The 26,773-nt window shown below is 40.3% G+C and overlaps 2 protein-coding genes across 2 annotated transcripts in view; one reads left to right on the plus strand and one right to left on the minus strand.

Moving 5' to 3' along the window:
• The window catches only part of UTP20 (UTP20 small subunit processome component), a 122,746-nt gene extending 112,131 nt beyond the window's left edge, over positions 1-10,615 (plus strand). The window contains exons 47-52 of the mRNA XM_032283212.1: positions 1,952-2,162; positions 3,700-3,771; positions 5,157-5,429; positions 5,660-5,786; positions 7,688-7,833; positions 8,381-10,615. Of these exons, the coding sequence (XP_032139103.1) occupies positions 1,952-2,162; positions 3,700-3,771; positions 5,157-5,429; positions 5,660-5,786; positions 7,688-7,833; positions 8,381-8,536 (985 nt within the window). The 3' untranslated portion in view covers positions 8,537-10,615. The remainder of the gene's footprint in view (positions 1-1,951; positions 2,163-3,699; positions 3,772-5,156; positions 5,430-5,659; positions 5,787-7,687; positions 7,834-8,380) is intronic.
• A 959-nt stretch (positions 10,616-11,574) lies between these two features.
• ARL1 (ADP ribosylation factor like GTPase 1) lies at positions 11,575-26,773 on the minus strand. Its single transcript, XM_032299048.1, has 6 exons — positions 26,601-26,773; positions 24,279-24,416; positions 21,262-21,343; positions 19,786-19,897; positions 14,824-15,002; positions 11,575-14,092 (listed from the first exon to the last, which is right to left on the minus strand). Exons 1-6 carry the CDS (start codon positions 26,602-26,604, stop codon positions 14,062-14,064), a joined length of 546 nt encoding a protein of 181 aa, XP_032154939.1. The 5' UTR covers positions 26,605-26,773; the 3' UTR covers positions 11,575-14,061.

The raw sequence follows: 26,773 nt of genomic DNA on the forward strand, positions 1-26,773 counted from the left end.
ACTACTACTTCTGTGGTCTGTTAACTGAAATAAAGTATTCACCTGGTTTAAGAGCCAGAACTCAGATTTTGTGAGAAATAACAAGGCTACTCTATGACCTACTCAGGTGTAGCTTCAATGCAACATGATCAGATTATTACAAAGATTCATATAGATCAAAAGTAAAAATATGTCCATGAAATACAGCAGCAAAGACTAAAACTGACATATGACATGAGTAATCCATTCTGTTTCCCAACTCCCACATTATAAAACTTTCATCTTTTTTTCCCCCTTTACACAGTGAGAAAGGGGAAGTTTGGGGCTCAATGAAGTGGTGGTCACTGGAGAGGGGTCGTGCTCAAGGTCAAGGTTTTTCAAAGATAATTTTTAGACCATTAGTGTAATCAGACTTTTAATTTGCTTATTTATTTAGCATGTCCATTTTTCATTAATGTTTAAGTTCTTTATCAGCATTGGAAAATAAGATTAATACTGTCTGTCCTGCCTCCTAAAAACCTTGCTGATGATTAAATGAGATCCTGTTCGTGAAAATGTTAGGATCCAGGCTGGGCATGATGGCTCACTCCTGCTATCTTAGCACTTTGGGAGGCTGAGGCTTGCAGATCACTTGAGCTCAGGAGTTTGAGACCAGCGTGAGCAACATGGTGAAATGAAACCCCATCTCCACAAAAAATACTTTCTCAGTATGGTGTATAGAGAATGACCATGTAGCCAAATGCTGAAGAATTAAGAGTTTGGAGGTCAGATGAAGCAGGGCCCAGGACTGGCTCTTCCTGTTACAGCTTAGCATGTCACATAGCCTCTCTGGAACTTGTTTCCTCATCTGTAAGCTGGAAATTATAATTCCAACCTCACAGAATTGTGAGGTCTAAATGAGATAATACATGTAACACACTTAGCCCTTGGCATATAGAAAGCCTTCAGTAAGTAAATGATAGCTTTACAGGCAGCTACTTGGAGCTACCAATTCTACTAATTAGAAACAAGCCTGTACCTATATACATACACATTACTCACTTTAGAAAATGTAGCTGTTGGCTGGTGTGGTGGCTCACGCCTGTAATCCCAGCACTTTGGAAGGCTGAGGCAAGTGGATCACTTGAAGCCAGGAGTTCGAGACCAGCCTGGCCAACATGATGAAACCCCATCTCTGCTAAAAATACAAAAATTATCTGGGTGTGGTGGCGTGCACCTGTAGACCCAGCTACTACAGAGGCTGAGGCAGGAGGATTGTTTGAGCCTGGGAGGCAGAGGTTGTAGTGAGCCAAGGGTTCACCACTGCATTCCAGCCTAGGCAACAGGAGTGAAACCTTGTCTCAAAAAAAAAAAGGAAAGAAAATGTAACTGTTAATGCCACCTTATCTCCCTTGAATCTGAACCTAGTTCTTATGGAACTGGTCTGTTTGAGGGCTTCTTTGTACCCCATTAGAGTCATTTAATCACTCTAGGAGTTGGTTTTCTAGCTGTTTCCAGTGCCTCTCCTACTTCACTCCTCCCTAGCAACTGTGAGCTTCTGGGAAGCAAGGACTATTTGTCTTTTTCTAAATTGATACATAATTATACCTATTTACAGGGTATCTATGATATTTTGATACATATATACAATGTCTAATGATCCAATTGGGGTAACTAGTATCCTTCACCTCAAACTTTTATTCTTTCTTTGTTTTGGGAACATTTCAAATCTTGCAGCTATTTTGAAATGTGCAATACATCAGTGTTAACCGTAGTCACCCTACTGTGCTAACACTAAACTTACTCCTTCTATCTAATTCTAATTCTGTTTTTATACACATTAACCAACCTCTCTTCATCCCCTGTCCCCACTTCCCAGCCACTGGCCTATTTTGTTCATCTTTGGTTCCCCACTCCAAACACGTAATACTCTGTAAATGCTTAACTTAGTCATATTTACCTCTAAACAATCAGGAAGGCCGTGTGACATCTGAGAATGCTTTTTGGTTCCCTCAGGTCATGTGCACTCTCACCTGAGACATCCACACAACTGGGTATGGCTCACAGCAGCCCAGATTTTTGGATTACTCTTTGCCTCTTGCCAGCCAGAGGAACTTATTCAAAAATGGAATACCAAAAAGACTAAAAAGAAACTCCCAGAACCTGTAGCAATCAGGTTCCTAACCAGTGACCTTGACCAAAAGGTAAGGTTTCTCTAAAACCTTTGTCTTCCTTCATAACTATAAGATGTTCCTTCTGGTTCATGTAACTATCTTGGGGCCAGCCCTTGGGAGAAATTCTTCCAACCAACAACCTGTACAGGTGAATCAACAGCCATGTTAGTCACTGGAGAGGGGTCACTCTCCACTTTTTTCCAAGATAATTTTTAGACCATTAGTGTAGTCAGACTTCTAATTTGCTTATTTAGCATGTCCATCTTCCATTATATATTTAAGTTCTGTTTTTTTTGAGACAGAGTCCCACTCTGTCACCCAGGCTGGAGTGCAATGGCACGATCTCGGCTCACTGCAACCTCTGCTTCCTGGGTTCAAGGGATTCTGAGAAGCTGGGATTAAAGGCTCGTACCACCATGCCCAGCCAATGTTTAAGTTCTTTATCAGCATTGGAAAATAAGGTTGATACTGTCTGTTCTGCCTCCTTATAACCTTGTTGATGATGTAAATGAGATCACGGTCACGAAAACTTCAGGGTCCAGGCCACACATGGTGGCTCACTCCTGTCATCCCAGCACTTTGGGAGGCTGAGGCAAGCGGATTGCTTGAGCTTAGCAGTTCAAGACTAGCCTGGGCAATGGGGTGAAAACCTATCTCTACAAAAAATACAAAAATTAGCTGGGCTTGGTGGGGCATACCTGTAGTCCTAGCTACTTAGGAGACTTGACCTAGGAGGATCACCTGAGCCCAGGGAGGTCAAGGCTACAGTGAGCTGTCGTCATCCTGCTGCACTCCAGCCTGGGCAAGACTTGAGATCCTGTCTCAAACAAAGAAAAAAAGAAAAGAAAAGAAAATGTTAGGGGCCATGATATATGTCTCTGGCTTCTTAGAGCCTAGCACAATGTCTTACTCATAGTGGAACCCCATAAATATTGAATGAGTGGAGGGCAGAAGGGAAGAAAGGAAGAAGAAAAACATATTGGATTGTTGCAAAGTGCTCTATTAGTAATGCAGAGGGTTGGTTGGGCATGGTGGCTTACGCCTGTAATCTCAGCACTTTGGGAGGCTGAGGTGGGTGAATCACCTGAGGTCATGAGTTTGAGACCAGCCTGGCCAACATGGTGAAGCCCCATATCTACTAAAAATACAAAAAATTAGCCAGATGTGATTGTGGGTGCCTGTAATCTCAGCTACTTGGGAGGCTGAGGCAGGAGAATTCCATGAGCCCGGGAGGCAGAAGTTGCAGTGAGTCGAGATCACTCCATTGCACTCCAGCCTGGGCCACAGAGTGAGAGTCTGTCTAAAAAAAAAAGGAAAATGTAGAGGATTATTACCTGTTTCTCACCAGAATGTGAAAGTGTCCCATTTCTTTGGGATGAAATGCTTAGGGGAGGTAGAAGGTAGCAGTTACTCAGTTTCTGGTCATGAACCTTTTCTCTCCAAATCTATACAGGTGGTCATTCAGAGCAAATCTAGTACATTAGTTGTATTATGGTTATTATATTTAGTTTTTAAAAATCCGAAATGTCCTGTGTTTTGTCTACCAATGTCCATTTTCTTTTCACAGATGAAAAGTATCTCTCTCGCCTCTTGCCATCAATTGCATTCCAAATTCTTGGATCAGTCTCTAGGAGAACAGGTAAGAACTGTAGTTCTCTCAGTTTAAAAGAAGGGGCTGGCTGGGTGCAATGGCTCATGCCTGTAATCCTAGCGCTTTGGGAGGCCAAGGCAGCCGGATCACCTGAGGTCAGGAGTTCGAGATGAGCCTGCCCAACATGATGAAACCCCATCTCTACCAAAACAAAAAAATTAGCCAGGCTTGGTGGCGGGCACCTGTAATCCCAGCTACTTGGTAGGCAGAGGCAGGGAGAATTGCTCCAACCAGGGAGGCGAAGGTTACATGAACGCCCACTGCACTCCAGCCTAGGCAACAGAGTGAGACTCCATCTCAAAAGAAACAGAAGTGGCCTATTCTATCAACAGTCTAGGATGGAGTCTCACTCTGTTGCCTAGGCTGGAGTGCAATGGGCGCTCACGTAGAATGGCTGAAGGAATTTAATGGAGGTGGGGTGAAAGCTGTCATTAAAAATGTAAAATGGGGCTGGCGTGGTGGCTCGCACCTGTAATCCCAGCACTTTGGGAGGCTAAGGCAGGCAGATCTCTTGAGGCCAGGAGTTCAAGACCAGCCTGGCCAACATAGTGAAATCCTGTCTGTACTAAAAATGCAAAAATAAGCTGAGCATGATGGCCTGTAGTCCCAGCTGCTGGGGTGCCTGAGGCATGAGAATTGCTTGAACCCAGTAGGCAGAGGTTTCAGTGAGCCAAGATCACACCACTGCACTCCAGCCTAGGCAACAAAGTGAGACTCTGTCTCAAAAAATACCCAAATACCAAACCAAACAAAAAATGTAAATGGAGGACCTGGAAGGAAAATGTTTACTTATTCTATATGACTTTAAATGGTAGAACTAGCACAGATTGATCAAAGTTATGTGGAAATGGGTTTGGATGCACTGTGAGGAAGAAATTAAGAATGATCTAGGCTGAGTGCGGTGGCTCACGCCTATAATCCCAGCAGTTTGGGAGGCCGAGGCAGGCAGATCATCTAAGGCCAGAAGTTGGAGACCAGCCCAGCCAACATGATGAAACCCCGTCTCTAATAAAAATACAAAAATTAGCCGGGCATGGTGGTGTGTGCCTGTAATCCCAGCTACCCAGGAGGCTGAGACACAAGAATCACTTAAACCTGGGAGAGGGCGTTGCAGTGAACCAAGATCACACTACTGCCCTCAGCCTGGGTGACAGATTGAGACTCATCTGTAAAAAATAAATAAATGAAAAGAATGATGTAAAAATGAAATGGAGCCATCATCGTTTAATAGTTATTATAGATGTTAAATAGTTGCAATACCTAGTTTGTTTTTGTTTTCTAATTGTAGAATACCTATTTTAGCTTATGCTCTACTAAGCCTTATTTATTTCAAAATCAAAGTTCAATTTCTTCCCCCACCCCCTTTTTTAAAGGTTGTTAAGAATTTGCTGTTCGTAGCCAAAGTATTGTATTTACTGGAACCTTATTGTGAGAATAAGCAAAGTAAGATAAAAGGAGACCTGGAAGGACAAGAAGCTTTGGGAGATGGCATGGCCTGTGCAGATGAGAAAGCTGAGTCTGACGGAGAAGAGAAGGAAGAGGTGAAGGAAGAGCCCAGCAGGCCGGCCACACTGCTGTGGTTGATCCAGAAGCTGTCCCGGATCGCAAAACTGGAAGCTGCTTATTCGCCTAGAAACCTCTTAAAGGTGTGATGAGTGCACAGAATGACTGAGAGTAGTCATTTCTCTTTAAAAAGTATTTTAATGGTATTAGTGATCCTTCTAAGTCCCTAGTAACTTTGTCTTTGAACCCCAAGCTACAGCAGTAACATCTGTCCCAAAATAGACTGAGCCCTGTTTTCTAAAGTAATGCTGTGTCTATGATTAAGTGCTAAAGAGAAATATTTCAAATGAAAAAAATGCTCTGTACTTTTCAGAGAACATGCATCTTTAAGTTCCTTGGTGCTATAGCAATGGATCTGGGGATAGACAAGGTAAAGCCGTATCTCCCAGTGATCATAGCTCCTTTGTTTCGAGAACTGAACAGCACCTATTCAGAGCAAGGTAATCCTGCGTCCTCTCTTCTCCTGAATATTTGCACATGAGGATTCCTAACTTCTCTCTTGAATGTTTCCTTCTTCCTTTCTGTCCTCCCTCCCTGCCAGAGATGTATTTTTATTTATATATGTACATTTTTAAATTATATATTTATTTATATTTATATGTGTTTATATTTGTTTATATACATATATACACACACATACATTTTTTTTAAAAATAGAGACAAATCATGGTCTCACTATGTTATTCCAGGCTGGTCTTGGTCTCAGACTCCTGGCCTCTGACAATCTTCCAACCTCAGCCTCCCAAAGTGTTGAGACTACAGAAGTGAGCTACTGTACCCAGCCAGAGTTTATTTTACAAAAGAGAACTTTTGAGATATCAGGATACTTAAACAAATAGGCATATTTGTATTATATTTGATGCCCTCTTCCGTATGCTTTCTGCTGTCCCAGAAAGAGTATTTCTCATGTAAAAGATGACGCCTTATCCTCAACGTAGATTAAATATTCAAAAAAACCTATGGTTCAGGATGGGTTTAAACCTCATAGTGCAATGAATAATAATGCACAATAAAATGTCATTACAGTATCATCTTAAAAATTATGGGCTGAGTATAATGACTCATGCCTGTAATCCCAGAACTTTGAGAAGCCAGGGTGGGAGGATCACTTGAGCCCAGAAGTTCAAGACCAGCCTGGGCAACATAGCAAAACCCCATCTCTACAAAAAATACAAAAATTAGCAGGTTGTGGTAGTGCGCAAATCACAGCTACTCAGGAGGCAGAGGTGGGAGGATCACTTGAGCCTGTGAGGTCGAGGCTGCAGTGAGCCGTGACTGCACCACTGCACTCCTGCCCGGGCAAGAGAGAGACATCTCAAAAAAAAAAATTACAAATCAAAAATACAAGTATTATCATTTTTATATGAAAGTTTTAAAATGTCATTTTAAAGTTTCTTCTTTTTCCTGGCTTGGTACCTTTCCCTCACTTATTCTAATTGTTGGTAATAAAAGGGAAAGAGGGAATTGGGGGTTGGAAGGAGAGGAGGTAAAGTGAATGTTCAGAGTTAAAAATGAAACAAATGAAGTGAATGTCAAGGCAAGAGCCTTTATGGTCCTACAACCTTGAGAGAAAGTTTCCTCACTCTTAGGAAAAAGCAGTGGTAAAGATTGAGGCTGCTGACAAAATCAGGTTCAGGTGTGCTTTGGTTCAAGTCAGACAATATTTAATGAGCACCTAATATCTGCCGGGCACTGGGGATTTAACTCTGGAAAGTTTTGTAAGAAGCTTGTGATCTAGAACAGATGTCTGGAGCTCCCCTGAAATTGAAATCGGGGGTTACTTGTATTTGGGGTGAGGGGAAGAAAAGGGTGGGAGAACATGACTTTTTGTCAACTTCTCAAAGGAGACTTTGACCCCTCCCCCCTCAAAAAAGGTTACTTTGGGCAGAGCTAGGCATCTCTGATCCATCATGGATTAGAAGGCGCTTGTGAATCTCTTATTTTCCCCCCATCTGCACAGAACTGAGCAGGTAAACAAAGGTAATTCAGAACGTTTCTGTCAAGGTCCCAAGTTACTTTAATGTCTTCAGAGCCTGGTTTCCGCTGGGAAGAGGGCCTCATGTTCTCTGATTGCTTATTGCATCCTAGGTGAGGTAGTGGCTGGAGTGCTATGTCCAGCATTGCTGGTTTCCCCATCCCAGGAACACAGAGGCTAGTTTTAGATCAGTGTTTAATGTTGAAGTAACGGTGATACTGCTGCAAGTTTAAATGTTTTTTTTATTTGGGGTTTCTTGCCAGATCAATAGCTGTATATAAATGTTGTACATATGGTTAATTTTGTTGATGTTCAAATGTATCCTTTCCTACCTGTCTCTGATCATTACTCTGTGTGTGTGATTAGATCCTTTGCTGAAGAATCTATCCCAGGAAATCATAGAATTACTCAAAAAGCTGGTTGGGCTTGAGAGCTTCTCATTAGCCTTTGCCTCTGTACAGAAACAGGCTCATGAGAAAAGGGCACTCCGGAAAAAGAGGAAGGCTCTGGAGGTAAGTTTGCTCTTTGAAAATATGGCATGGGCTGGACGTGGTGGCCCATGCCTGTAATCCCTGCACTTTGGGAGGCCGAGGCAGGTGGATCACCTGAGGTTGGGAGTTCAAGACCAGTCTGACCAACATGGAGAAACCCAGTCTGTACTAAAAATACAAAATTAGCTGGGGGTGGTGGCACATGTCTGCAATCCCAGCTATTTGGGAGGCTGAAGCAGGAGAATCACTTGAACCCAGGAGGCGGAGGTAGCAGTGAACCCAGATCGTGCCATTGCACTCCAACCTGGGCAACAAGAGTGACCCCTTCTCAAAAAAAAAAAAAAAAAATATGGCATGTTCACTGGGCTTGTAACTATTAAGTGTGCATGTTTGTGTCACACTTACACCCAGGGAGGATCAAGGGTTTGAGAGTGGTTGGGGACTTTACAGCTGGGGCTTCAGATTTTCTTTAATAGGCATATGTTTTTTACATATATTTCTGTATTTGATTTTTATTGGGTTAACATTTACTTTACAAGTAATATAAAATTTCTATTCTTTTTTCCAGTTTGTAACTAATCCTGATATTGCTGCCAAGAAAAAAATGAAGAAACACAAAAATAAAAGTGAAGCAAAGAAGAGAAAGATAGAGTTCCTGCGTCCAGGCTATAAGGCCAAGAGACAAAAGAACCATAGCCTGAAAGATTTAGCAATGGTGGAGTAATGCCTCTCTGTGCTGATACAAGCATAAACTTTCTGGAATATTCTACTAGTCTGAAATTACAGCAGATTGTTTTGGGGTGGGGAGGTGTTTTTTTTTTTTTTTCCAAGACAAGGTCTCACTCTGTCACCCAGGGTGGAGTGCAGTGGCACAATCACAGCTCACTGCAGCCTTGACCTGGGTTCAAGTGACCCTCTCACCTCAGCTCCCAAGTAGCTGTGCCTCCCAGGCACACACCATCATGCCCAGCAAATGTTTTGTAGAAACAGGGTTTCATCGTGTTGGCGAGGCTGGTCTCGAACACCTGGGCTCAAGTGATCCACCCACCTCGGCTTCCCAAAGTGCTGGGATTACAGGTGTGAACCAGTGTACCCAACCAGGTTTTATTATTTAAGTTAAACTTTGGATAGATTATATAATATATAGTTTAATAAAATCATGCTCATATTTTTTAAATAAATAAAACACTTTATACTACTACTGGGTCTTCACTAAAAAGTATGTGACACTAGTGAAAGTTTAAAACATAGTTTGTAAATAAAAGGATACATTTTTAAATAACAAGAAAAAATGTAGAAGTTAGCGATAAATCAGACAAAAGATTTGCAAGTACCGCTATATAGTACATTATAAAATTTTAGGAAAAGGCTGTAAGATCTGCACAAATAGAGAACTATAACCATGTTCATGGATAGGAATATTCAGGACCATAAAATGCTCCTTTTTCTTTCCCAAGTTGATCCCTTTGGTTAAATGTGTATCGGAGCAAAATCCCAAGAGTTCTTCATGTTAACCCGCGAAGCTGATTCTAAAATTTATATGGAAGATACTAAGCTGAAAATAACCATGACAGGTTCTACTTACAAAAGTAGAACAGGATGAGGGGCTTGCCCTATTAGATATCAAAAGTAAGACACACGAACTACAGAGAGAACGTGTTAATAATAAATCCTATTTTATTAAGAACTTCTACTTAAGACACAAATTGGGACACAGCATATAACATGTACTGTTAAACAATTAGTAATACCAGGACATAAAATGAATACTGATGAATCAACACAGATGATCTAGTGGAAAACGTGGCAAAAGACAGAAATAAGCATTGCACGAAAGGAGAAACATAAATGGTCCTTAAACATTAACAGTTAGTGACATGGCTGTGCCATTTAAAAAAAAGTACTATGTATCGCTTGGTAAGTAGTCACTACACTACACTGAGACCCCCAAGTGCCACCCTGGCTACATGAAGTCCTTAGATTCCATATCTTCTCATACCAGGAGTTAAAGAATACCTGGACTAGCAGGGGTCCTGTACTAGCTATGCCTAGTGGTTAAATTGTTTGAGTCACTCCTGTATTCAACCTCATTAGTAATTAGGAAAATGCCAGTTATCGCCAGAATTAGATTCCATTTTGAAACCATCAGATTGGTAAGGCTGACAATACCAAGTGCCGGTAAGCATGGTAGAGCAATAGGAAATCTTATAAACCACTTTGGAAAGCAATTTGGCATAATCTTGTAAACTTGAAGATGGGTATACTCCCTGATCCCAAGTTCCACTCTTAGAGAAACCAAGAACTATGGATCTGAAGAATGTTTGTGAACCATTGATAAAAGTCAAGAACTAGAAGCAATTCAAATGTCTTTCCACAAGAGAGTAAATAAATAAAATGGTATATTCAGATACCAAAATACAGTAGCGGAAATCAGCTAATTATATATATAGATATATAGATGAATTCTAGAAACAGTGTTAAGTGGGAGAAAAAGTCATAGAAAAATAAGAGTTGAATGCCACTGTAATAGGGGCTCTGAGTGTGTGTACATATGTGGTAAATCTGTAGAGAAAAACGATTTCAAAGTTTTCAGGATGGACGGTACTTCTGAGAAGGAATAGGATCAAGGAAGAAGCACATGGTGGGGTTGGGGGGCTTGAACTGTCCTCATAATGCTCTATGTCTTAGATTTGGTGTCAGATTTCCAAGTTTATTATGTTTCATTACTTTCTGTATGAAATATTTCCTGATAAAAACATTTTCTAATGTATGGCCAAAACCACATTAATACAAAGTTACTAGTGCAAAGAAAACAAGTGGTTTCTTTGAAACTTTAAAGGTTTACTGTTTACAACTAAAATGGTAATAAGCCACACTTATTTAGAGGTGGCTAAACTTGGTTTCTATTGTTCAACCATATAGCATCTTTGGCCTCACTCTATACTTGATGTGGAAGAAATACTCTTTAGTGCCTCACATACTTGGGGGTATATGGGGTGGGAAATCCACCCTATGTGCCAGGCACTTTGGACACATTTTGTTTCATCCTAGTATACCTGAGAGATTCCTACAATTGGTTCCTATTTTACAGATGAAGAAACTGAGACATGTAGTAAATAACCTGCCTAAGGGTAATACAGGATGTAAGTGGTAGAATCAGGATGCAAAGTCCATGCTTTGAGCCAGGCGCAGTGGCTCATACCCGTAGTCTCAGCACTTTGGGAGGCCGAGGCAGTGGATCACTTGAGGTCAGGAGTTCGAGACCAGCCTGGCCAACATGATGAAACCCTGTCTCTACTAAAAATACAAAAATTAGCCAGGTGTGGTGGTCCAGCGCCTGTAGTCCCAGCTACTTGGGAGGCTGAGCCAAGAGAATCACTTGAGCCTGGGAGGTGGAGGTTGCAGTGAGCCAAGATCGCACCACTGCACTCCAGCCTGGGTGACAGAGTGAGACTCCATCTCAAAGAAAAAAAAAAGTCCATGCTTTATAATTTGGGGCTCAGAATATCACAGCATGTGGCATAGGACTCAAACGTTCATTCACTTCAGCATCTGTGCTTTGGTGTACTTTGTATCTCAAACAGGAGTTCTCACCCTAAGGGCTTTGTAATGTGTCAAAGGAGGCCATAGTAGAAGACTGATTTTAATTAATTCTAAGTGACTTAAAGTAAATGCACGTATTGCTTTCATAAAATTTTTAAAAATAAAAATACTAAGGCAAAGGTCAAAAAGAACAAATATATCTGGGATATTGAAGACGTCTTTGTTTTTAATCAATAAATATTTATTGAGTGCCTACTGTGTGCCAGGTGCACCACACTAGATGCAAGGGATACTAACAGTAAATAAGATACGGCCCCTCCCCTCAGAACCTACATTTCAACAGTTTAAAGTGCATCTCAGGTATTTCATAACAGAAGTAATTCTACCACTCTCAATTTCTCTTTTTTGTAGCAAGCGACAGCACATCAGCCATAGTTAAAAAACAGAATGTCAGAAAGAAACCTTTGGTATCATTTGTCCAGGTCCCATTTTACAGAAAAGAAACTGCAGGAGTAGCCATTTGCACCTATGTTCTGATTTTGTTTGGTGCTTTTCCCATTGCCAGGATTCTCATAAAACAGTATTCAGATTTGCCTTGTGAATATCAATATCCAAGCCCTGGTAGCATACCTGTGCAGTTGTTTCCTGCTAGACAAGGACCATATAATTTATAGCCTACTTAAGGGTCCACTCTCTTAATCTCATCCTATTCTTTGTGATAAATCAGAGGGATCAGGCTTATCCAAGTGCTGACCTTTGGGGCAACTTCATGCCCTAGGATTCAAGAGGGCCAAGGGCTACATGCCAGGTTTGCCTGCCAGGAAACCCCATTTTTTGCAGTTTTCCTGAACTGCCAGAAGGCAGCTGCAGCTGTACAAGCCTTACAAGCCTCAGGCTATAAGGGGACTTGTTTTCTGTATTTTCCAGCCATGTGCTATTGATCAGAAGTAAACTCAAGTATAAATTGCAAAGGGACTACTTCTCAAATGACAAATATCTATCCTACTATTTCAACTATAACACATTCTGAAATGCCTTATGCCAGGCGCCACACCACATACTAGGGACATAAATATGAAAAAGTCTCTGCCTCTCAGGAGTAATACTGGTTATACTGGAACACTTGTAGCTAAAGGAAAAATCTCCAAAAAAGATTTCAAAGAGACTAAAGTAGGAATGAGTGCTGGAGAATGAGCGAGAAGGGTGAGAGTCCCAAAGATGAAGAGAGACAGCTGCAGAGAATGAATGTAAGCCCAGAGAATAAACGTAAATATGAGGGGAAGAGGCCAGAGGCCAACACTGGAAGGACAGTGAAGGCCAAGAAAGAATCTACTAATGATCCTGAGACCTGTGGGTAACCATAGTATTAAGCTCTCATTACCAGCACCTAATTTTTTAAATGCTGGTTTTCCAACTTAAATGAAAGAAATTCACCTCGTTTTAGCAATGATGAAGCACTATATTCTGTCACATTAGCTGATTCTGTGGTGGACTAGGTAATTTAAAAAGCTGCTTTGAACATGAATTGTTTTTTAAACTTTCAGTCTAGCAATAAGCCTAATTTTTAAAACAGAATGCGTAATTTCTCCCTGTAGAATCAGTAGGATTTTGATTTTTAACAAGTTTACATCCCCAATTACAGGTAGATAAAAGGAATGAAAACCACTAAAGACACCTTTTATAATCTTAAAAATAGAGTTTTAAACCTTCCTTTAATGTGAAATTTTCTCTTTAATGTGTTATAAATTCCATCAAATATAACCATTTAGGATTATTTGTCACTGATCTACTAGTATAGAATAATAAATTTATAGACATTACTTTGAATGTAACTACTTTAATTAGCATAATTTTATTTAAAAGTTAGACTGTGTTGTCAATGCTGACATTTTTGGGAATATATAGTATAGTTTATATGAGTCAAGCTTCTGAACCAAAATTTTACTTTGAGCCCGATTCCCACCTTAAAAGCTAGCAGGTGACCTTGGGCAAACCAGCCTATTAGAACTCTGGGTCCATGTCCATAAAGTGAAGACATCATAACCTGTCCTACCTACCTTACAAGCTTCCTGTACAGATCAACTACGTCAACATATGTAAGATTTTTTTTGACAACTATAAAGTACTATAAAATGACAATTACAGATAAATCAGTGAAGTTAACCATCAAAATAATATTCATGCCTATAACCAAAAGCTTTTAACAAAACAGCTTAATAAAAAGTGGTCAGGTAAGCAAATAAAGAGTATATTATACACATTATATTCCTCACCTACTCTACTGAGTCTAATCTTTGGAAAGATAATTCATTTTAAGGGGAAAAAAATCTGTTAAGATATCTGTTAGTATTTATACAAACAAGCTGCAACTACTATTCAAAAATAGGAGGGTTTTTTCATCCAATAGGAGTACATTCTTTAATAGAACTGTATTTGAATAAGAATTCCATACAAATAGAATATATACCTTAACACAAGAAAGCAAGGAAAGAATATTTTACATTACACAGAACATTCAGGTGATTCAGTCGAGTTACCCCTCTAACCAAATACTTCTTTTCCCTATTTACTACAAACATTGCAGTCAGTCAGTATATGCCAACAATCATATAGTTTTAACATGTAGTAGTGTGAAGTACAGTTGACTGTTTCCAAAGGGAACAGAGGTGATGCAGTCTTCATTTCAGGGGAGAAGAATGGACTGAATTACTGTCTGCTTTTTAATGTTTCAACTAACCTGTAAAGAGAAAATGAACAGTTTTATAAAATTAACTTTCGGGTATAAAAGCATGATCATCTGTAATAAACTTTATATTGGAAGTGAATTCCAAAGTACTTAAAATGATGACAGCTAACATAGAAGAATGAGGTTATACGCTCGATTTCCGTAAGGTTCCTTTAAGCTTTAAATTTGTCTATGATTTGAATGAAAAATTCAAAAAAGACCAAATATCTGTTTTCCCGGCTACTACTATTTCTGGGCTACATATGGATGCCTCAAACGTGAAACTAGTTTCAATCCTCAAGGAGGTGATTATATAATAAGTAGATGAACAAATCAAACAAATTACAAGACAGTATAACAAGTACTATGTCACTAATCTGTGACACAGTACTAACTTTAGGTGAGTGATTAGGCAATAGGACTAGAGATACATTGGGGAAAAACTCTGGAGAAGACAGCCTTAATTCCTGAACGATAAGGAATTCAAGGGTGAGGTGAGGCAGGGAAAAAGGCTAAAAATTGGCAAAGAATTTGTTTATCTAAGTAACTGCAGTCAGGTAGGTGTGGTTGGGAAGGCAGATGCACCCAAAGACTAGTGGGAGAAAAGGCTGGAGGAACTTATGAGATAAGCTGTTAAGTAAATCAAAGTTTCATCCTCAGCACTGGAGGAAAATTACATGTGGGCGTGCATAGCTGGAAGCACACACAAATGGACAAATGGCTTCTGGAAACAGGATACTTGCCATTCCATTGCCTCATCAAGGCCAGTGCCTTTGGTTGCTGATGTTTTGAATATCTGCCATTTTCGGTCCTTCAAGGCAGGTAGCCCAAGTGAATTTGCCATCTCTGAAGGAGTCATGGCCTGTTCCATGTCCTGTTTATTTGCAAACACCACTAAAATGGCTTTTCTCAGCTCTTCTTCCTAAATAAAATTGAAAACATTTAATTTCCTTTAACCAATGTGCTCTCTTGAGTTTAAAAAATGTCTAAAAATACATTTTAAAGTGTATTTTGTAATTATCAATGTATTCATTATACATGATGAAATGATAGAGAATATAAAGAAAAAAGCTTCATCCATAATCCGACCTCCCAAATATGATCATTGTTAACATTCTGGGTGTTTTTACTAGTACTTTGTTTTGCAGATACTTAAAGAGTTTATTTAGTAAATACATTTACACATTTAAAATCACATTTATATACAGTTCCATACCCTGCCTAAAAATTAAAATCATGTTTCTCCAAACGATAACTTTTTCAAAATAAAAAAATGGCTAAATATGCTCTATACTATGGACACATGCACCATAAACTGTGTTAACTATTTTCTAGTATTAGACTCTTATTAGATTCTTTCCACTTGACTATTAGATAAACCCAAATGACAGAGTCTTTATACAAAAATCTTTGTTTGAATCTGTTTCCTTAATATTCTAAAAATGGAGTCAAAGTTCATATAAACAGTTTTTTTTAAGGCTTTGATAAACTGAATATATATATGAACAGCTTTCCCAAAAGCTGTTTTATACCCCACCAATAGTGTATAAAAGTCTCCACCTTCAATGAAGCCTTGGTAGAGTTCGGAATTACTTACTTTTCCAAACATAGTATCTCCTTATATATTATTAGGGTATTTGAAATGCAAATGGGGTAAGGCAGGAGGATCGCTTAAGTCTAGGAGTTCGAGACCAGCCTGAGCAACACAGGGAGACCCCATTTCTACAAATAATTTTTTAAGGCCAGGCACAGTGTCATGCCTGTAATCCCAGCACTTTGGGAGGCCGATGCAGGTGGATCACCTGAGGTTGGGAGTTTGAGACCAGCCTGACCAACATGAAGAAACCCCCATCTCTACTAAAAAAATGCAAAATTAGCTGGGCGTTGGTGGCTCATGCCTGTAATCCCAGCTTCTTGGGGGCTGAGGCAGGAAAATCGCTTGAACTTGGGAGGTGGAGATTGCAGTTAGCCGAGATCATGCCATTGCACTCCAGCATGGGCAAGAGCAAAACTCCATCTAATTAAAAAAAATTTTAAAAAACAAAAAAGGAAGCAGAGGCAGAAGCTCAAGGTTATAATAAGCTTTGGTTGTGCCACTGCACTCCAGCCTAGGGGACAGAGGGAGATCCTGTCTCTTTAAAAACAAATGCAAATACTATTAGCAATGTTTTTCGGATATGAATTGCCTTTTGCTCATTTTGCAAAAGGTCTTAAGGTCTTGCTATAATTAAGAACACTAAACCTTAGTCACCAGTTTCTGGTTAGGCCTGGTTTCTTATCTTACTCTTGTTTATATTTGGCATATCTGAGCTTTGGGAGGTTTTCGTTACATTAATATAATTAAATCTCATCTTTTGAATTCCTTCCAATTATTTGATTTAGAAAGGCCTTCCCTATCTAGAATTTTTAAACCTATCTACTTAAATGTTCTTATAGTTTTCATTTTTTTACATTTAATTTTTTACCCATTTAGAATTCATTTTTGTATATAAGAAAGTTGAAAGGCCAGGCGCAGTGGCTCACGCCTGTAATCCCTGCACTTTAGGAGGCCAAGGCAGGCAGATAACGAGATCAGGAGTTGAAGACCAGCCTGACAAACATGGTGAAACCCTATCTCTACTAAAAACACAAAAATTAGCTGGGAGTGGTGGCACATGCCTATAATCCCAGCTACTCAGAAGGCTGAGGCAGGAGAATCATTTGAGGTTGCAATGAGCCAAGAACGTAACACTGTACTCTAGACTGGGTGACAGAGCAAGACTCTGTCTCAAAAAAAAAAAAAAAATTAAAACCTAAACTGCTTTTGTGTCTATATATTTTTTATTTTGTTTTGAGATGGAGTCTCACTGTGTCACACAGGCTAGAGTGCAGTGACATGATCTCAGCTCACTGCAACCTCTGGGGTTCAAGTGATTCTCCTGCCTCAGCCTCCCGTGTAGCTGGAATTACAGGCATGCACCCCCACGCCCAGCTAACTTTTGTATTTTTAGTTGAGATGGAGTTTCATCATGTTGCCAGGTGATCCTGAACTCAAGTGATCCACCTGCCTCGGCCTCCCAAAGTGCTGGGATTACAGGTGTGAACCACCACACCTGGTTTGTGTCTGTATGTTTTAACATTAACAGTCCTGACTCGTACTTGGCCTGTACTTTATATAACATGGTATTTATTGATGAATTAAAAGTCATTTTCTAAAGAAAGAATCCAATTTTTACTTCTCTGAAAGACTTAAAAGTCAAATCCTAACACTGCAAATAATCTAACAACAATCCTGCACAACCCAAGATTTGCAAATTAAAGTCAATAATGCAATTCTTTTTTTTATTTATTTTTTATTTTTTTTTTATTTTTTTAATTGCATTTTAGGTTTTGGGGTACATATGAAGAACATGCAAGATTGTTGCATAGGTACACACATGCACACATGGCAGTGTGACTTGCTGCCTTCTTTCCCATCACCTATATCTGGCATTTCTCCCCATGCTCTCTCTCCCCAACTCCCCACCCCCAGCTGTCCCTCCCCTATGCAATTCTTTTAAGCAATACTTTATATGATAAAATGCATTATATCCTGTGAATTATACCTAAATAAGCTATTATTTTAAAAATCCATTACACACAAGGCAATTCAACCTTATCCTTATATTTAAATTTGATCTAAGAAACTCTTTTTTTTTTTTTTTTTTTTTTTCCTTGAGACGGAGTTTCACTCATGCTACCCAGGCTGGAGTGCAATGGCGCGATCTCGGCTCACCGCAACCTCTGCTCCCGGGTTCAGGCAATTCTTCTGCCTCAGCCTCCTGAGTAGCTGGGATTACAGGCACGCGCCACCATGCCCAGCTAATGTTTTGTATTTTTAGTAGAGACGGGGTTTCACCATGTTGACCAGGATGGTCTCGATCTCTTGACCTTGTGATCCACCTGCCTCAGCCTCCCAAAGTGCTGGGATTACAGGCGTGAGCCACCGCGCCCGGCTGATCTAAGAAACTCTTATAATAAATATAATGATATGATGTTAAAAAAAAAATTAACCAAATGTTTAAAACTATCAAGTCTGCAATTTATAACTTAGAAGGCATTAAGAGGTCAGTAGTTCCACTGGGCGCTGTGGCTCAGGCCTATAATCCCAGCACTTTGGAAGGCCGAGACAGGTGTATCACCCAAGGTCAGGAATTTGAGACCAACCTGGCCAACATGATGAAACCCCATCTCTACTAAAAATAAAAAATAAAAAAAAAAAAAAGAAATTAGCCAGGCATGGTGGCATGTGACTGTACTCCCAACTACTTGGGAGGCTGAGGCAGGAGAATTGCTTGAACCCAGGAGGTAGAGGTTGCAGTGAGCCCAGATTGAGCCACTGCACTTCATCCAGCCTGAGTAACAAGAGCAAAACTCCATCTTAAAAAAAAAAAAAAAAAAAAGAAAGAAACAGTAAGTGGAATATAATGGCTCACACCTGTAATACCAATACTAGGAGGATGAGGCAGGAGGATCACTTGAGGACAGGAGTTTGGGACCAGCCTCAGCAACACAGCTAGACCCCATCTCTACAAAAAATAGAAGAAAAATAAAAAATAATAATAATTGGAATAAAGAAAAAAGAAGAGTAGCCAGGTGCAGTGGCTTGCGCCTGTAATCCCAGCATTTTGGGAGGCCGAGGCAGACAGATCACGAGGTCAGGAGTTTAAGACCAGCCTGATCAACATGGTAAAACACTGTCTCTACTAAAAGCACAAAAAAAATTAGCCGGGTATGGTGGCCCATGCCTATAATCCCGGCTACTCAGGAGGCTGAAGCAGGAGAATCGCTTCAACCTGGGGAAGAGATGTGGGAAGAAACATGTCAGGAAGGCAGTCATGCAAAGATGCTGGGGAACAGCATTCCAAGCAGAAGGATCAGCAAGTGCAAAAGGCCCTAAGCCAGGTGTGCAAGCTCGTGTTCAAAGAACAGAAAGAAGGTCTGTGTAGCTAAAACACTATAAGGGAAGGGTAAAAAACAATAAACCTGAGGCCAGAATTGTGCCAGCAACCCAGGAACACATATTTCTCTGAACTTTAATCCTTCTAAAACAGCTAAAAATAAAAAGACCTCTTGGCTGGGTGCAGTGGCTCATGCCCGTAAACACAGCACTTTGGGAGGCCGAGGCAGGTGGATCACCTGAGGCTTGGAGTGTGAAGTTCGAGACCAGCCTGACCAACATGGAGAAACCCTGCCTCTACTAAAAATACAAAATTAGCCAGGTGTGGTGGTGCACGCCTGTAATCCCAGCTACTGGGGAGGCTGAGGCAGGAGAATCGCTTGAACCCAGAGGCAGAGGTTGCAGTGAGCCACGATCATGCCATTGCACGCCTGGGCAACAAGAGCAAAACTACATCTCCAAAACAAAAAAACAAAGACATCTTTTAAAAAAGACATCAAAGAAGTGACTTAGAATAGTTGCTTTTGTTTAAGTGAGCTCTGAATCTCCTGGAAAATCAAGCAATCTGGCTTAAAGTAAGAGGAAGTTTCAAGGTTAGTTTTTGTTGTTGTCTCCAACCCTCTCCTCTACTGTATTTTTGGAATAGAAAGTCATTTGCATAAAGGAAAATATTAAAGGGATGAAGGGAAAAAACCCTGCATTCTTTTTAATTATTCCTGAATGTACTAGAAACAGTCAGCAAATGTAAATGATTTTCCCGCATTTTAAAATGGTAAAGTTTTCTTACCTCCAACATGGCAACCAACTCTGATTTGGAAATGCCAATTCGGTCTCGGTCACAACTGTCTACTACATAAATGACTGCATCTGTGTTTGAATAATAACATCTCCAGTATGGCCTAGAGAAAATTCAAAAGGGGAGAATATTTTGTTATTGTTTTAAAGAAGAAACTGACATATCAATTTACATGCTAGAACTCAGGGCCATGGTTTGGGGCGAAGGTAGGGGAATCACATGACAATCCTTTCCCACACACATGAGAATCAGTGCCTTAATGATTCACTGTTTCTGGTGGATATATGTACCCATGTGATGAGTCAAAAGAATGTTGATAAACATCAAATCACAGGACCACAGAGTTTCAAAATGAATTCGGACTTTAGGCTGAGAAAATCTATTTATAATCTATGAAACCACTAAATATACTGACAGAAAAGTTGTATACAGACCTGATAATTACATCATCTTATACAAATCTTTCACTAGGCATCCCAAATGAATTTTTTAATGTGATTTTAACAGTCATGAAATTAATCACTGACACCAAGAAACAGAAATGCTAAAATTATAAGTGATTCAATGGAGTCCCTCTTAGCCTACTGTGGCTTGGGAGGCTACACAATTAAAAAAAAAAAATGTGATTCAAGAAATGAGTTAAAAGAAGTCAGAATGTTTGGAGAATATATTATTAATCTTTTAAGATGGTACCATCATAAGCAACTACTGACAGTTACCAAACATTCACTGTTTGCCATGGCAAGCCCAAAATGCTAAGCAGGAGATCTGAACTGCAGAAGGCATTTTTGTTTTTGCTTTTTTGAGACGGAGTCTCACTCTGTAGCCCAGGCTGGAGTGTAGCGGTGCCATCTCAGCTCACTGCAACCTCCACCTCCTGGTTCCGGGTTCAAGCAATTATCCTGCCTCAGCCTCTCAAGTAGCTGGAATTACAGGCACCCACCACCATGCTCAGCTAGTTTTTGTAGTTTTATTAGAGACAGGGTTTCATCATGTTGGCTAGGCTAGTCTTGAACTCCTGACCTTGTGATTACCCACCTTGGCCTCTCAAATTGCTGGGATTACAAGCATGAGCCACTCCACCTGGCCAAGGACATTTATTTTTATATTAGCCCTAAAAGGGAAGACTGCAAGGTACTTTAATAAATTCCAAAACAATGTGTTTCAGAGAGGAGAGACTGATAAGAATTAAAAGGAGGGTCCTTTCTTGTTCAGAATAGCTGAAATAATAAGGTCTTGAGATTTTCATGAAAAGATTTTCATTAACCAGATATCTGAAAAATTGGGCTTCCTTAAGTTTTAATTCAATGGATGCTCTAAGGAAATAGTTCCAAATTTTACCTCATTTTAAACTAGGTGGCTCCATTTAAATTACAATAGAACACATATGCTGGTTTACTGATGTTAACCCTTAAAAGAACCAATAAATGTTAAATACTACCAAATAACCTGGTCTTTGTGCCATACCTGATACTCGTCTGTCCTCCTAAATCCCAGACTTGGAATTTAAGGTTTTTGTATGTCACCGTCTCTACATTAAATCCAATGGCTGGAAGAGAAATCAAATCAATGGTATGTGTAGACTAATGCATTCTACCTTCAAAGTATCCTATCTAATTGAGTTACAGCAATTAACGGTAACTGTTATTAAAGAAAAAAAAATATATATATATACACACATATAATTTGTCATAGGATTAGAGTTAAAAAGAAATGGTAATTGCTGAATCACATTATTGCTTGAGATTTTATACCATTTAAGATGAGATAGCGTGCTGTGCTCCCCCACAGGTGCACGTGCGTGGGCAAAACATCAATTAGCAAGATCAATATAACCTTCAGGATATTTTTTAAAAGCCAGCAGTTCTGCAAATAAAATATATAATTTTTAGGTCAAATAAATTAAAAAAAGAATTAAAAAAATAAAAAGGAAAACATAATTTTTAGTTCAATGGAAATCCTATTATAGTAAACTCTCCTCATAATAGAGTAGTGGCATATAAAAGTGTTCAAAAGATGTATTTAGAAAGTACAGTTGTGGATGCACTATAAAAACCAGAATTTTGGTTGGTAGCAAATAAACAGACCAAAAGCTTTCTTGCTAAACTTCATTTCTAAACTTCAGCATGGACACAGCCGTGGCTGTAGCTTTCAATCTCACAGTCTGTGTGTAGACATCCTTAAGAGCTCACCTGTAATAAGGTCATGGCTGGATGGTCAAAGGACAGGTGTCATATCCCTCTTCTCTGCCATCCTTCTTAGGTGAAAAATAGGTAAAAAACTAATTTCCATGGCTGGGTGCGGTGACTCACAACTGTAATCCCAGCACTTTGAGAGGCCGAGGCAGGTGGGTCACCTGAGGTCAGGAGTTTGAGACCAGCCTAGCCAACGTGGCAAAACCCCATCTCTACTAAAAATACAAAAATTAGCCAGGCATGGTGGCATGTGCCTGTAATCCCAGCTACTTTGGAGGCTGAGGCACGAGAATCACTTGAACCTGAGAGGCGCAGGTTGCAGTGAGCCGAGATCATGCCACTGGACTCCAGCCTGGGCAACAGAGTGAGACTGTCTCAAAAAAATAACTTAATAAAAAATAATTTCCAGCTATAACTGGACAATTAACTTTTGTTTTATATTTAAGTTTGCAGTGATAACTGATACCTTTGAGTATTTAGCAAGTATGTCTACTACAATTAAAAAGTAACTATACTATGACAAATCTGAGCAAAAAACTAAAATGCAAGTTCCTGATGTCTCCCTTAGAATTAGGTAGGAGTGTAATCACAATGTTCATCAATAGTAAAAACATTATTTATATGTGCAGGACAAGAGAACGGTGTAGACTGAGAGCAGTGGCTTATGTCTGAAATCCCAACAATTTGGGAGGCTGAAGTGGGAGGACTGTTTGGGCCCAAGAGGCAGTGGTAGAGGCTGCAGTGAGCTATGATTGTGCCACTGCACTCCAGCCTGGGCAAAAAAGCAAGACATCATCTCAAAAAAGAGTGTGGTGTAAAGCAGCACTCAGTGAAACCCGAAACTATCCACTGTGCTGCTCTGTGCAATGCAGGAGATGCCCAGACAGAGATGGGTGATTTTGAGAAGCAAAAACTAAGGGAACTAAAATTTACTGAAGGCAACAAAAAGGAATAACAGACATTACAGGGTTCAAAATGCTCTTCTTTCTTAGAGGCCTCTTTTATTTTAGTCCATAAATTTAAACAGTAACAATATAGAAATACCCTAAGTGACAGAGTAACGTGAGAGGCATAATTTAAATAATCTTGAGCAAACTGTATGAACTCTTCAATTTAATTTACATGTATTAATCTTCTCCAGGTGAATTCAGGTCAACCAATGAAAAAGTATAAATAACAACAGTATTCTCGTACAGTCAAATAAGATGATTGGAGAATATTTTTGTAAGATAGCAATTGATTAAAATTGAAGTATTTTCTCTCTCCCTCTCTCTCTCTCTCTATATATATATATATACATATATATATATATATATATTTTTTTTTTTTTGAGATGGAGTTTTGCTCTCATTTCCCAGGCTGCAGTGCAATGGCGTGATCTCAGATCACTGCAAGCTCTGCCTCCCAGGTTTAAGGGATTCTCCTGCCTCAGCCTCCAAGTGGCTAGGATTACAGGCATGCACCACCATGCCCGGCTAATTTTGTATTTTTAACAGAGACAGGGTTTCTCCACGTTGGTCAAGCTGGTCTCGAACTCCCAACCTCAGATGATCCACCTGCCTCAGTCTCCCAAAGTGCTGAGATTACAGGCATGGGCCACTGTGCCCGGTCTTCTCATAATATTTTTAAGGTACCAAATTACTTCAACACTCAGTCTCTAGAACTCAGATCTTTAAAAGTAATCAATATAATTAACTAAGATTAACTAACCTTAATTAAAATAGAAACAAATACAGATAAAAGGCACTTCACATGTAGTATCACTTAACATTTATATAATTCTTTACACAGGTTTACAAAGTATTTTTACCTACTTCATTTATCTCCCCCTGACAGCCAGTGGGTATTTGTTCTCTTATGTATTTTATTAATAAAAATATTGGCTCTCATTAAAATTTAGTAACTTAAGCCACTTTTAAACAGCAATAAACAGCCAATCCCGGCCGTAAGCCAGAACAAGGGTCCTTAAATTACACTAACCTGCTTCTCAGTTGATGGAAAAAGTGTTATCAATGTTATGTTCATACTAGCAGTTTACAAACTTTAACAAATACTTTATTATATGAATTAATTTATTCAGAAATCGGCCTGGCATAGTGGCTCATGCCTATAATCCCAGCACTTGGGGAGGCCAAGGCAGGAGGATCACTTGAGGCCAGGAGTCCGAGACCAGGCTGGGCAACCTGATCTCTATTAAAACAAAAAAAAAAAAAAAGAGAGAGAAAGAAATAGTTATGTTAGATAGAGACCAGAAGACCCCTACAATTAGTTCATCATACCAACACTTACTAGGTATAGTAGTAACGACTTCTCCAACTTGTAATCTGTACAAAATTGTGGTTTTTCCCGCTCCATCTAATCCCAAAATTAAAATCCTCATTTCCCGAGTTCCAAACAGACTGGAAAATATACTTGAGAAAAAGCCACCTAAAAAATAATAAAAGAAAAAAAATATACAATATCATTTTGTGAACTAGGTGCACAAAACATCTAATCTTGTCCTTTGAAAGCTGTATTCCAAATTAAATATTATTATTTTCCTGGATGCATAGGTGCGTATCTTTGCTCCCAATGAAATACATTATTCAACATCAAACAAGTAATTAGTTATGTTACTATGTCCTAAATATTGTAGCATGCTGGCACAGAATGAGAAATATAATGGCCGTTGCCTTTGGGAATCTCATTTTCTGATCAGCAGAATAGGAATATTTTAGCATGGTTCCCTCATGATCCCTAAAAACCAAGGGGCCAATAAGGAGGATGAAGAGTATTTTACAGCAGCAGTACCACTATAACCAACTTCAATCAGAGTTCTACACTAAGCAATATAACTAGCACAAGAAATTGAAAGAAAAGCCGAAAACAAACTATTTTTGACAGAAACCCATTTTAAAACAATAATAAAGCTCTATCCAATGCATCACAAAATATTCCCAGAAAGCTTCCTGTACACCAAGTATTGTATAGTATAAAAGCACTTGTGGCACAGTCCTTTTCCCATCCAGAGCCATTAGAGAAGATTAAAAGCAAGTTGCAGTCCAGATGCGGTGGCTCACGCCTGTAATCCCAGCACTTTGGGAGGCCAAGGTGACCGATCACCTGAGGTGGGGAATTCAAGACCAGCCTGACCAACATGGAGAAACCCCATGTCTACTAAAAATACAAAATTAGTCAGGTGTGATGGCGCATGCCTATAATCCCAGCTACTCGGGAGACTAAGGCAAGAGAATCGCTTGAAGCAGAAAGGCGGAGGTGGCAGTCAGCTGAGATTGCGCCCCTGCACTCCAGCTTGGGCAAGAGCAAAACTCCGTCTCAAAAACAAAAAAAGCAAATTACGGCCTGGTTCACACCTGTAATCCCAGCACTTTGGTAGGCGGAGGCGGGCAGATCACGAGGTCAAGAGACCTCTACTAAAAATACAAAAATTAGCTGGGTGTAATGATGCATGCCTATAGTCTCAGCTACTCGGGAGGCTGAGGCAAGAGAATAGCTTGAGCCCGGGAGGCGGAAGTTGCAGTGAGCCCAGATCGCAGCACTGCACTCCAGTCTGGTGACAGAGTGAGACTCCGTCTCTAAATAAATAAATAGATAGATAGATAAATAAATAAATGCAAGTTACATTAGAAGTGATGCCACACTGTTATTTGGCAAAAACATGCCATAATTAAGAGCCGCGAGTTGAGAAATGAACACACCATGGGCTAGAGAACCTTGAGAAAGTTCAATAGAATGGGTGTGTCTTGACAAAGTCCTTTCTACCATTTACAGGTACAAGAGAGGCGGAAGAACAAAACTGAAGGGGGTTACGGAAGACAGGACAGTGCCTGTGATGTCTGGGAGCAAGAAGTATGCTCCCCAGAAAACGGTGGAGGGATTTAACTAAGCCAAAGAATCTGCACCTTCATTTGGAGAGTAGGAGACAAGCTAAAGAAAGTGCACCCTCATTAGGGCTCTAGCTGGCGAGGGTGTGACCCGATACTTGTGAGAATCCTGTTTCCGCAATCAGCGGGCCAAGAATTGAGATTAAAATTTCGTTTACCAACTAGAAATATCCTCCCCATTTCCTTCTTCATCTTACTGTATTATTACACGAAACGCTACAGCAAATTAGCAGACGAATGCCAAACTGGCCATAAAATAAGATAAGCAACACCTGCCCTCGAATTTTTCAAACTGACGCTGTCCCAGTGCCCCAGGTAAAGAGAATAATTAAGCTTCCACTCTGGGGCCGCAGCTCATCTTTCACTAAGAAACCTGAGCAAACCTGCGACTAACGCGTTGCCAGCCTTCGCAAGACCAACTCTCCCCAGCAAATGGAGAATTCATTTCATAAGGGAAAAGGACTTCTTAAGGGGAAAGGACTCGAACCCAGGCTCTGCGGACCCGCGCCTTCCGGGTCCCCGGACCCCGCAGGGATGAGTGGGAAACTAGAGAGGCCGGATCCACCCCTAGAGATGAAGATCCAAGGTGAGTTAAGTCCTCGGCGACCCGCCCCCTGAGAAGCTGGCTACTCTGGGCTTCTCTGGCCGGCCTCTCTCCTCCTCCGCACCCTAGCCCTAGGCCCCAGCCTATTCGGGCGCGCCCGGGCGCCCTTCTCAGACTCCTCACCCATGATGAACCCCTTGTCCGCCCTCGCCGATCCTCAGTGATTCCTTGGCCTCCGGCTGCGGCTCCGACGCGATTTCCACGCTAGCCCAGTCAGCCAGCAACTTCCACGTCGGACTTCAGGCGGGGACAAGAGCGAGAGGCAGCTGCGACTGCGCGCCGGGAACAGTGACCTG

This window comes from Sapajus apella, unplaced genomic scaffold, assembly GCF_009761245.1.
Source record: "Sapajus apella isolate SASKATOON/1434 unplaced genomic scaffold, GSC_monkey_1.0 scaffold2, whole genome shotgun sequence".
In the NCBI taxonomy this organism is placed as follows: domain Eukaryota; kingdom Metazoa; phylum Chordata; class Mammalia; order Primates; family Cebidae; genus Sapajus; species Sapajus apella.